The sequence below is a fragment of the Corvus brachyrhynchos genome, unplaced genomic scaffold (assembly GCF_000691975.1).
Source record: "Corvus brachyrhynchos isolate BGI_N302 unplaced genomic scaffold, ASM69197v1 scaffold94, whole genome shotgun sequence".
NCBI lineage: Eukaryota > Metazoa > Chordata > Aves > Passeriformes > Corvidae > Corvus > Corvus brachyrhynchos.
The window spans coordinates 11,767,278-11,780,197 of record NW_008238330.1 but is presented as its reverse complement, the minus strand read 5'-3'; the positions used below and the strand labels follow the sequence as shown (position 1 = coordinate 11,780,197).

Sequence of the window (12,920 nt, the reverse complement as noted above, 5' to 3'; positions counted from 1 at the left end):
CACTAAGGAATTCTGTTCAAAACACTCGTCTCACACTGTCAGTGACTAAGCCAATGATGACATCAAAGCCTTATAGGAAAAACAAGGCTGCTTTACAATGGTTTGATTTTGCATTTTCCCATTTGATTGCTATGCTTAGTAGAGTTATAGGTACTGAAGACATGGGTTAAACATTTCCTTGTGGTGCTTCCCATTAAAATAGTTGTGTGTGTATGTGTACACACAACAGAAGAGTTTGACCTTTCCTAGATCTTTCTGCACCGTAAGAACAAACACCTCGTGTCGACGCGCCTGTGGGGTCTGAAAGATGACAAGAGTCAGGATGTGCAGCAGTTACTTTTAAAAAAGCTTTCCATACAGTACAGTTTTGAACACTTGCCTTAATTGAGTCTATATCACCTGAAAAGGCTGAACTGCTTTGAGAACCTTAACTTCTCTACATTTCATGTTGCAGCTGTAAGATTTCTTTCAAGAAGACAAAATGGCTTACTGTTTTACACTGGCAGGCAATGCAGGTTTTGGAGTAAAAAAAAAATAAAATTCGAGCTCAGAAATCATTATCCAAACAGAACAGCCTTTCTCAACAGCACTGTCCTCTGTATATATTCAGTATCAAATACCATAACACTGTTTAACTGTTCCTACCTCTTTTCTCAATTCCAATAGGTTATGCAGATTTTTTAACTAAAGCCCTAACCTTAGGCTGCAAGAATACCAAGAACTTCCAGAAAAAAGTCATTCAGCTTTAGGGAGGGTTAAGTTTGAATGCCCATAGTGGAACACTTACTGTTAATAATAGAATGCAAGGTGGAGAAATCAACTTGATACTGGCACTGTGAGCATGTGGAGATGGCAGCTAGAAGAGGCAGTATTTTATACCGATGTGCAGAAAATTGGATTGAGGTGCTCTTGAGAGACAAACACAGCGCTATGACATAATCCTCACATACCACAGCTACATTTCAGGTAAATAAAATCTGCTCAGATTTTTAAACACTGAGTCTTAAAACCTGAAATATGTTTCTGTGGGTTTTTTTCCCAAATGTTGTAATTATGTCAATTATTATTGACATGTATCAATATGTTACATGCTGTAATTATATCAATGCTGTTGGAAAGATTTCTGCTGTGGACAAGTATGTCTGATAAACATAAATTATTTTGTACAAATAAATGGCTGTACTGTGGTATATGTGTGCAAATGTCCACAGCTTAATGAGACATTATCAGATGTAGCTGAGTGTTCAAAAGAACAAGCTCATACCCTCTCCTATGCTCCCTTCAAACCAGAGGACAATATGGAAGCTTGCAGGGGAAAGGATTCCACATGTGCAAAACCCTAGACACAGCCTCCCAAAAGCCTCTGTGCATGGGAGGACTGACTGGTTCAATTCTCAGATGCTCTGACTCTGTCCTCAGACAGCTGTGTAATGAGACAGAGAACTGCACTACCCGGAAGTTCACTTCCAGCTCATCTGTCTGTAAGGGGAGCGGTGGAAATGCACAGCTGAGGGTACCAGGGAAAGCAGAAACGTGCACTGCACTACTAAACTACTGTGAAACATCATGAGGGCTGTTGTGTCTTACCACACCCTTAAGTAGAGCATACTGGAAGCAAGAGAGTGTCAAAGTGCCAGAGATCCTTTCAAGCACCTCCTTTGGGAATTTTACATTCTGTGCTGTGTTCATTAAACGAAACCCACAGAATTTCAGCTTTCTGTTTATCTTTCTTTTGTACAGAGGAAGGACTTCAACCAAAACGAAAGCTACTACCTGAATGGAAAGAACACAGGCTCTTCAGAGCTTGCAAGTCTGTGTTCATAAAAACACACATTAAGGGAAGGTAACAGGATTGCAGACTACCTTACGGCTTTTACAGGTCATTGTCTACATTTCATTGTGGAATGGTGCCATTTCAGTTCTACCTTTTTAAAGTAGGTTCTTATGATATAAATGGTTTAGCAATGCTGACGCTCTAGATCATCAAAGCTGGAAAAAGTTATAGACTGTAAGCAAAAAACACCCCTGACCAGGCCTTTGGCTCTTCTGGGGCTTTGTACAACTCTCCCTATAAAGCATTAAATTGAAGACCTATTTTTAGTACAAGTCAGGTGCTCTAATCTTTGATTTTGGAAACAAAACTCCAGAGGTTATTTATTTGGAGGTACTTTCATATAAAACATGATCAGGTGGCAAAAAAAATATTAGGACAGCTCTGAACAATGTGACTTATACTTTAGACCACTAGAAAATCATCTCTTTGAACAGGTGTCACCCCAAACAAATGTAATTATTTTACTGTAATACAACCTTTACAAATTGCTGTACGTATACAGAAAAGTGCCCCAAAGGTTAAGTAACTTATTACACCCTACAGGAAAAGACATTTAAAATCCACAACTGGTTCAATTAAAAAACTGATATATCACCTATTATCTTTTTCCTTACCTATTACACAGAAAACAAAAATAACAATGCAGCTAAGGGAACTGTAGCCAACAGAATCTCTCAGACGTTGATTCTGGCTGCTGACCAGCACCCAAGTATTGAAAACACTACTGCTGCAGAAAAGTGAGACCAGTCAGCACCTATGCAAACACACAGCTTAGCAGCAAAAATGTCACCTAGTGATTACCATGAACTGAAAAATACCCTGCGGAGTAATTAACATCATCTGGGCAATTAACACAGGCTAAATCTACAGACAAAAATAGTTATATGGGACAGAGAAAAAAGAGAAAGGAACCCAGACAAAAAAGCAGACAGAAAGAACAAGCTTAAAATAAAATAATTGTGTCTGGCGCCAGTGCCAGAGAAGAACCAAACAAAAATTTAAAGCCTTCCTCATTCTGACTGTATTATCCACAGCAAAAACAGGTAGGAAAAAAAGGCCATGGACAAAGAAAGTACATCCTGCCCACAGCAGAGCACTAAGACAAAGCAGTGCTTGAGCAGAAGAGTGAGTTGAGCCAACCATTCCTTTAAGGTACTTCTAAAATAAAATTTTAGCAACCATATGGCAGATGTGTCAAAGCTGCAAAGGAGTGGTTGTGGAAGAGGGGAAGCTGCAGGGTTGTTCACTCTCATTCCTCGCCTAGCAGCACTGCTTGGCATGGTGCAAGCTTGTCTTGTGCTGGGAACACAGCCCTAGCCCTTCCATCGCATCAAGCAGTGGCTCCAGCCTTACTTAGTGCAGGGTAACCTTCTCCGAGAGACTTGACTGCGAAACGAGACCTTGCACCATTAGGCTTTGCTATTGCTGTTGTGGCTGCCTAAGACCACAGGCAACTGGTCCAGCACTGAGCTACAGAGTCTCTGAACTCACATTATTTTTTTTCTTCTTTTCAGAACAGAGAAAAAGTTTGGAAGAGAGAAAATTATCCAGCAAGAGGAAGTTTTCTCATGCCAGAGAAGACTGCAGTATGAATATCTAGTAGAAGAGAATAAATAATTCACTAAGATGAACAAAGAAACAAGACATAAAGAAGACAAAACAGCTGTCAAGCACCATCTTTTAATCCCTGAATGTTTTTAGAAATTGCAGAGTCACAGTTTTTATCATAAAGAAGAAAGACAAAACCAATCAAAACTTAAGAAACTACAAACCCTTCTTTACCTCTCTTAATATCATCCAGCTGAGGCTCAGGTGAAGGATTATCTTTCAAAGGAGAAGTTTTAGGTCCAACTGCTGGCTTGGTTGGGGCTCTGAACTGTGAAGGAGGCTGAGATGCTCGGGCAGACTGTTGCTCTATTCGGGCTTGGATCTTACTGCTGCCCTCTGCTCTGAAGAAACAACCAGACACATTCAGCAACTATATGCAACTATGTTCAGCTTTTTCAATACCCTTGTGCTAATGCATCATCTGTGACTTCCTTTTGTACAGATCTCTACTTTGTTTTACAAAGATGAAGAGTGAATTACAGCTTTCTGTATGCAACACTTGCTTTCAATAACAAAGAAACATACTACACTGCAACACCCTTACAAAATGTATTTTCAAATCCAGATGTGATTCAGTGATGCCAAATTCTCTACTTGAACATCAACGAAGGCTTTAATTTAGCAATTAGTATTTGTATTTTTAAAAAAGAATAATCAATCATAGTAATTTAAAGCAAATACAAATCCATTCACAACAAAATCCCACTTAAAACAATCACAGCAAAAGAAGTATTTTCTCACTTGCAATTAAATCATCTCAAACTGAACTCTCTTAGAGGTCAACTTGACTAGAGTAATCATTCTTACTGCTAAATACAGTATACAAGCATTTAATTCCTGGTTTTTATCCATTTGCTGTTAGCCCTTCAAAACAGTTTAAGCTCTTTCCTTAGTGGAAAATAGTCTCCAGGATAACACTATGCCTAAGTGTTCAATTCAAACCAGGTATTTCTGCCTTTTACTGAACTTCTGATGTGACTGAGATTGTAGAACATCCAATACCCTTGGCAGAAAAAGAAACCCAAAAAACCAACCACAAACCCAAAATAGGTTCCTTTATGGCACACCGTAATAAGGTTAAAGGGTGTGGTGTATTTATTGTGTAACACCAAAGCCTTTGGGGTTATGGCTTTATGTAGTGCAGCACAGAAGCAGCTTGTGGCTATTAGAGTTCAGTTTCTGTTCTAGGAGGGTGCCAGCTCAGAACTGTTAAACTTTGTGTCTGGAAACTAATCCCACTGAGAGGTAAGTTAAACTAGCCCGTGTTGAACTTCCTGGGAATTCACCTAAACCACCTGTGGAGCTGGTACACTGAGCATTTACTGGGGTATCTCTGTGCCTGAGTGGACTCTAGATTCAGCCTTGCAGAGAACCCCCTCGTCATTTATCAGTAACACGCAGCTAGTGGATACCACATTAATGCAGCTTACACAGTCCATCTACAGCAGAAGTGAGGAGTTGGGAATATACTCACTGTATCAAGTAGAAGGCAAAAGCCAAAGATTTCTGGTGTTAATTATGCTCTTGGAACTACAGACAGTTTTATGTGGAGTAAGTTCACTTCCCTGTGAATGTCATCAAGGTGTTAACACTAAAAGCCCTGTTCCCACAGAGTGTCAACAGGTCATTAAAGATCAAAGTAGCCATGAAAAAAAAATGGCACTGCTGATTTAGAAAGTGAATGACTTTGCAAAGCACTATTCATTAAAACAGGGATCCCCAAATTTTTTATTACCCTCCCTCTGCCTGAAAAACACTGAAGTATTTTTCCGCACACCAGACCCAGAACTCAGCGTAACCAAACATCCCACTGAACTCAGGCTCTCCTGCACCTCTCCTTGCTTCTTCTGACAATGTCCAGCAGAACTGAAATTGGAAATTCAAATCTCATCTCTGATGTGCTCATATCCACTGGACAATATGAGTGCTACATGGATGAGTTTTCACATCACTGACTCAGAGGAGTGTTACAGTCCATTTACCTTGAACTCACGGTGCTCTTGGCAAACATCCAGCCAACTACTGATGAGCTGCAACCCACATTTCTAGTAGTTTTAGCAGCTAAGGGCTCTATACTGCAATAAAGTGGTTTTTTAATGTAAAACTTCTAAACTTATTTAAGAGTTTCTTCATCACAAGACATTTGAACAACTGCTTTCTCTTTAGATCTCAGCCTGTAGTCCAGTGATGCTGAAAAATCCAGACACTTCAGGGACTTGCAGAGCAGTAAGACTGCTAAAAATGTTCCAGCTGCATGCTTTGTAGCATTTCTGCAGCAAAGTAAGAGTATTTGGTCAGAAAGGATTTCTGGCTTCATCAATTCTTCTAGGCAAAACACCACAACCATTATTTGTACAGCTCTGCCCACCCCTTCACCAGTTGGAGGCTTTGTACTTGTGTTCCACATAATATATTGCTTATCCAATATGGGAATGAGTGTTCCTTGTTCCCTAAGACTATGTTATTGAAACATCATGACTCCCACAGGAAGCTGGAGCGAACAAACCTAGAAAGTCCAATAATCCTTTTGACAGTCTAATATTTTCATGGGTTTTTTTTGGCTAACCAGAGATTCCTGAAACAAATCCCATCCTTCAGCGGGCTTCTAAAGCCTCAAATCATCACAGGTGTTTCATTGCAAACTATAATTATGTCATTTCAGCAGTGGAGAATTTACAAATTCTTTACTCTTGGATTCACACTCCTATTTGCATTTTTAGGCATGATAATTGGCCATGTAAAGCTAAGGCTTAGTAATTAAACATCACTACAAAATAACAGAGTTCTGTTTCAAAACCCAATCTTAATAAGAAAATTCAGCAAGAATTAATCCTATCAAGAACCCTGTCCCCAGCTTTACCTTGTTTTCTTGACTTGAATGCTGCTACTGAGTTTTTCCAGCACATATTCCCCAGTGTCATGATTGATAATAAGCACACAGTCCTTCTGATATGGCCTTTTATTTCCTTTAAAGACAGTCATTGGTGGAGTTGAACCCTGGTACAAAGAAAAAACACGTATTTGTTTGGTTATATTACCCTGCCCAAAAATTTATGAATACGAAAATTTTTTCAGAGCTTTTGCTCTGAAAAAGAGGCTAAGCACTTAATGCTTAGTTCCTACAGGAAATACTCATTCACGAAGAGAAAAATACAGAGAAAATGTGCAGTAGATCAGACATTTCCTCATAGTAATATTATGCCTTTCATCATTTTAAGTGTCTCTGCAGTGACAAAACATCTTCTCCATGGCTGCCTTTATTTACAGTTCTCATTCCCAAAATGGCAGCATAACTAAATTTGCATGTTTTATATGAAATCCCCACATCTTCTTGATGTTTCTGCTGTAGAAATCATGGGTTTGGATAAGAAATAAAGTTCTAATTATTTGTGTAGCAGAACTATTGCTCAAGGAAATATGTGGTCAATTGAAAAAAAATTTAAACTGCATTGAATATCTTACATAAATATATATGGCAGTATTTTCACAGTGGATTACAAGCAACTGTCACAAACTATGTAAGAACAGCTGCCTTCTTCAAAATCAGATTAGCATGCATATGCCTATGCAATTATACTGAAATGTCTTCTCAAAGGCAAATGGGGTATTTTAATGCCTTCCAGAAAGTCCCCAAAATGCTGCATAGAACCTTAAAAGTCTAAAGGCTTAGACTGAGAAGAAACAAAAACAACAAACTCATGTGGTATTGCACACTGGCTAACTGGTAATGCAGAGACTAAGCTCAGCTGTACTGCATCTATGCACAGGCTGGTTCATACAGCTGGTTTGGGGTTACAGCTGGCTGAATCCATGGTCTACAAGCACATAACAGCATGGATACACACCTGGCCATGTTAAAAAGCTGTTATTCAAGGGGTTATGTTCTCAGCTATGAAACATTCTCAGACTTCTCTGTAATGTATAGATACCGTACAAAAGAATTTTTTTAAAAAAATAAATGTTTATTCCTATGCACCTTTGCACATATTGTAGGAAAGCAACCAAAATCAGGGAGCAAATGAAAAAACCCTGCACTGTATTTTATTTTGAGGAGCAAAAACAAACAATCACATTTTAACTACTCTGGAAGCAATTCCTATTCTCCGTGTTGCTTATAGATAGAATATATTTGAATTTAAAATGGGTTCTGAACAGTAAGTGTGAAAAATCTGAGTTCCTAACAAAGACACAGTAAGAGAGATTCAGAAATACGATTCAGAAAGGATGTCTCAAGAAAGTCTAGTCTTCAAAGGCATGTTACATTTTTATCATTCCTACATTTAAGAGAGGAAAGCAACATTTAAGAGAGTAAAAAGAAAGCTGAAAGTCAAACCCTGCCTGCTGTTGACAACTAAGCCAGGAAACGTATAATGCACAAACGTAATGCAAATTGATCAAAGTTTGTTGGCTACCATTCTGCTACCCAGAATGGTTACAGCAAAGGCTGTGATTTTGGCTAAACATTAAGCAGAAATGCAAGTGTTTAAGCAAATTAAGTCCCACTCTTCTACTTAAAACTAAATGTTTAGGGTTTATGTTAGTGCCTAAATAACAGTGGCTATAAGATTTTGCTGATTACAGGACAGAAGGAGGTAGGTGAAACAAGTAACATTTAATTGAATTGTTTTCACATGTGAGGGTTTTTTGCCTGACAGAGTTCAAGAAGTGTTTGGACAATGCTCTCAGGCACATGGTGTGATTCTTGGGATTGTTCTGTGCAGGGCCAGGAGTCGGACTCTGATGATCCTTGTGGGGACCCTTGCAACTCATGATATTCTATAATCTTCTATAATCTCCTTCTGTAGTACTTTAACAAACAGGAATTTTCACTTCCCCAATCCAGACTGTTTATCAACTATTAAAGTCACTAAATTCCACATGTAGAAATAGTACTTCAATTTATCCAAGCTGCAAGGGACACCAAAATATCTCCACCGAACAAATTATCAGAGATATTCCCAGTGATTAGGCAATTTCAAAAAGAAAACCTCAACTCAGAATTTGGATCCTACCTGGTTGTTGGACAACTGGGAAGCAAAGCAACATCCAAGAAATTCAGTGAACCTTGTCAGGATGAAACGATCTCAAAACCTCTCACTCTTTTCCAGTATTTTCCAAGTGTTTTCCAGCTCTCTGTCCAGAACACAGACAGCACTGCCTTGGAACAACATACACAGAGCAGCTTGGCTGCCTCAGCCTTTGGAGCCTACTCTAAACTGTTCATACTGAAGGGAAGAGAATCAAATTAAGCTCCTCAGTACAGAGATTTGGAAAACATTACAAGTGATGCTGCTCAACACAGAAGATGAATGAGCAACAGTGCTTCCAACTAATCCAAGATGAATGCTGCTGTTAGTTACGCTGTTACCTGCTCTCCAATAGCACTACCACGCTCATCATTTCTATAGACAAAAACCAGTATGAGACCTCCTGCAGCACTGAAGGTGACCAAGGCCATATAAAGAAAAGGAGCAGGGTGAAGCAGGCTACAGCTTCATTCAGTGAGAATTACCATCACCTACCAATTAAAACCACGGGTGTGCTGGAATGAACAATACCAAAAGGATCTGACACATGGCTTCCAAACTGACTGGTGCCCCCCTGCAGCCACCAGACCCATTGATGTCTGTGAATTCTGGTTTATTGGCTTGACACAGAGCATTAACTTCAGCTAATAAACAAGTCCAGTTCCAGCACACAAGCACTTTCTTTTGTTTTGGTAAGGAAACCACTGAATTGTCAATTATAAAACAGCTGCACCTATAAACAGATTGATCACTTGTTTTATTGCTGTTTGACCATCATCCTCACACAGTAGATCTTTATGGCATCATTAGAGAAGAAAGTGGATGGGAAACCACTTCATGGCCACTCACCAGAACTGTCCCCTTGCTTCCACTGATAAAGCTGAAGGCAGGGAACCCTCTATGCCCTATCTGTACATGTTTGAGTAAGGGCAGGAATATGCTTACTGGTCCGCCTGTGGGTTCTGAACATCCAACCCTGACTGAAGCCCAAGTCACACTGCCTTTCTTCAGCAAGCCATAGCACTGAAAATGGATGGGAACCAGGTGTACAGATTCAGCCAATAGTAAAAGTTTCCTTGTCTTTCAAGGAAGAGTAGGAAGGAAGGAATCAAAAGTAAAGAACAATTTGCAACCTTACAAATGTATCCATTTACAAAGATCCAGCTGCACAGCCCTTTCCTAAGGTAAACAACTACAAGTCTAGCTGCTTAAATATTGAACCCACAGTGTTAATAAAGATGAAAGTGAAAATAGCATTTACATTAGACTGTAACAACACTGCAAATTTGTTGGAGAGTAAACAGGGGCACATATATAACAGACTTACTGGAATATGTGGCAAAGTGATGGTAACATCATCTCCTTTACCCACTTGGAGGTCCCCCTCACAAGACGTATCAATTGATGCTGGCTTAAAATCATCTAAAGAGGAAAACAATTGTGATTACATTTGTTAGAGTCTCCAGAAGCATCGACCTGCCCTGCAAAAAGCCATCATACATTTACTGGATTATAGGGAATGGGAAAGCACACATTAGTGTTTACAGCAGGGGTGGAATAACACCAGTACTTTGTGTCTATGCATAGCAACCCAGCCATGTGATGGTACTGTATTCTGAACTTCCTTTCTAAAATGGAAATAAGGTTCTAGACTGTGTGTTTGAACACCAAAAGGAGACTTCTCCAAAACCCAGGCTTTGAGTGGCACTTGGTTTTGCAGGCAAGTATAAAACTATACCAATTAACTCAAAAGAGTAACAACTTCCAAAACCCTGGGCTCTGCTTAGCTCTTGCCAGTTAGTTCCAAACCTGAGGACTCTCTCTGTGACAAACACTAATTTAATGACACCCACTCATTTAGTCTTTCTGATATTTCAGGCTCTTTAACAGCCATCTCAACTCCACAATAGCGCTAAAATCTCCACATGGGTGGAGATCTCAGGTCTCACTTATGAGGACAGAAAGAGGTGCTGATCTTAATTCAGCAGTCTCCATGCTGGTCCAAAGCATGTGGACAGAAAGCATCAGTAAGGGGAGGCACTCTAATGGCTTTAAACTAACACTCATTTTTGCTCTGTTGTATAGAATGCTTTGTATCCCAATAAAGGTACTTCTCTTTAACGTATTCATTTGAATACGTTAAAAGTATTTTCCCCTCATTATTCTATTGTGCTTGTGAGCCATAAAAAACCCAGAAAAAAACGTATCAGAACCTCTAATATCTTAAGAGAGGATTTAGACGAAGTGAAATAAAACCACAGAGATATAGGCTAGTTTGCTTTGTGTTTGTTTTTAAAAGAAGCCTGCACTCAATTCTAGCATCCCTGGATCTGAAGAGGTGCAATTATATTCACGATCAAGGCTTTTAATTACTGCATTAGCTATGAAATTAGTACCTCAGAACAAATTTAAAATATAATTTCCACTATAAAAAACACGTTTGCAGGAAAAAAACCCCTAACCCTGGCTTGTAATAAATTCTCATTAAGCAGATGCTAATGTTTAATTGAGTTTTACTTTGACAGCACAACAAGCAGGATCAGACACACTTGACTTAATCCTCATGCCTTAACTGCCAGATCAAATCATAACCTTCATTTTCATCTGTGCAATCTGTTTCTAGCTATTGTTTCCCACCTACTTTATGTGCAAGCTTGCTAAATAAAACAAACCAGCTGTACAAGAGCTAGTGTCATTGCCAAAATGGGATCAAGAGTTTCAATAGCACAGCCAATAACTTAAAAGAAATACCACTATCAGACTTCTTTCTTAGGTATTGCAATATAGAGTGACTTTAAACAAACACCCAACAAATCGTTTTCATTTTGTTAGTTTACTAGGGGCACGTGCTTGGCTAATCCTCACGTAGATCGAGAGCACATACTTCCCTCCAAATACACCCACAGCTCTTTTCCCAAAAATCCCATGGTTTTAAGATGTGTTTTTCAAGGATAATCAAATTTCTCTGTACAGTATTTCAAAAACATTACATAAAGGAATGAAGTATTTTAAGAAGGTCAAAACAAATGTAGCCTACAAAATCCTCACTGTAGTTTGTATGAAGAGGATTACAGAAATAATATAATGTTTGGATCCCAGATAAATCATTCCAGAACAACACTTAAGGAAAAAATTATAACCAGACAACGAAGAAATCTCATTTGAAAGCCACAGATGGAAAACAGAGCATACAGAAAGATCTTCTGAAATAAAACTGAATTCTTCCAGTTGTAGTCTGAAGAGCTTTGGCTTTGCAATCCCTAGGAAGTTGGTTATTGAAGCACTTTCCATTCTAGAAATCCAGTTCATTTCTACCTGGATATGGGCAGGGTTTAATTCACATAGGATCAGGCACTTGGGTGACCAATATCACTGAAACTACTACTTGTGGTGTATGAATATGGGCCATGAGACTGGGCCTAAATTTGTGCATCATAAACCAAAATATCCTGCTGCTGTCTGCATAAATTCCCCACCTTCATAGAAAATTACTGAATTATAAGTTTAGTATTCTTTACATTTACTCTTGATGGTTTACCAGTCATTTTAGTAAAACAACCTGGACTCATTTTGCTCAAATTTCTTGCCGACAGAATTCAAGTACAGGGATACAGCGAGTTCCTCTTCAAAACAGTCTTCTAATATGGAATTAATTTCACCTAAGGCTAAATAGAGCAGTTGGAATAATAGATGGTGTCTTAAAAAATAAAACAAACTGTTCTCTCAGTTATTCATAACTGCTCGAGACCCTACCTCAGGATTTATCTTGCATTTATTGGACATTACTGTATGTGCCTGAGTCCTTTCTGCTTGCTTTCCTGGGATAGTGATTTATTACAGCTGTCTGGAATCGGGACAGCCAGGGACAGGTCTGCTGGGATACACGTTGCTTCATCAGGAAAATACCCAGTTAAAAACCGAACTCCGGGTGCTCCCGCTGCCTCTCCAGGCGAGGCCTGCGGTGGGACCTGTCCTGCAGTTAAGTGCCACAAAGAGAACAAAACAAAATGGCAAAGCCACCCCCTTACGGAGGGGATCCCCTCATGCTTCCAAGCTGTTAATGACAAACTTTCTAAAGCTGTTCCTTCGCCCTGGCCTGCCTCGCTCAAGCCTCCTCCTTCCCCTTTTTCCCGGGTTGGAGCCTTCTGTGGGGAAAACGCTCGTGGGGAGGAAAGACAGGGGCTGAGGGAGCGGGAAAGGGGGGAGACGGGTGCTGAAGGGGACAGGAGGGAAAGGGGGAGACGGGCAATGAGGGGGCAGGAGGGAAGCGGGTAAGAAAGGCGCCGAGTGGGCACGAAGCCCCGCGATGGCGGAGCGAAGGAGGCGAGGAGAGCAGCGGGGTGGGCGCGGCAGAAGGAGAAGCGCAGCCGGGGGACGGGACATGGGGAGCGGGAGGAGAGCGGGGAGGAAGGGGCGGCCGCGGGGGAGGCGCTCACAGCGGTGGTGTGGAA

General features: G+C 40.1%; 1 protein-coding gene across 1 annotated transcript in view; it reads right to left on the bottom strand.

The window, feature by feature from the left end:
* Window positions 1-12,915, bottom strand: part of EAF1 (ELL associated factor 1) — a gene marked incomplete at its 5' end in the record, with an annotated part of 19,594 nt that extends 6,679 nt beyond the window's left edge. Inside the window, 4 exons of the mRNA XM_017734604.1 lie at window positions 3,617-3,783; window positions 6,303-6,439; window positions 9,797-9,891; window positions 12,906-12,915. Coding sequence (XP_017590093.1) covers window positions 3,617-3,783; window positions 6,303-6,439; window positions 9,797-9,891; window positions 12,906-12,915 — 409 coding nt within the window. The remainder of the gene's footprint in view (window positions 1-3,616; window positions 3,784-6,302; window positions 6,440-9,796; window positions 9,892-12,905) is intronic.
* Window positions 12,916-12,920: the final 5 nt, after the last annotated feature.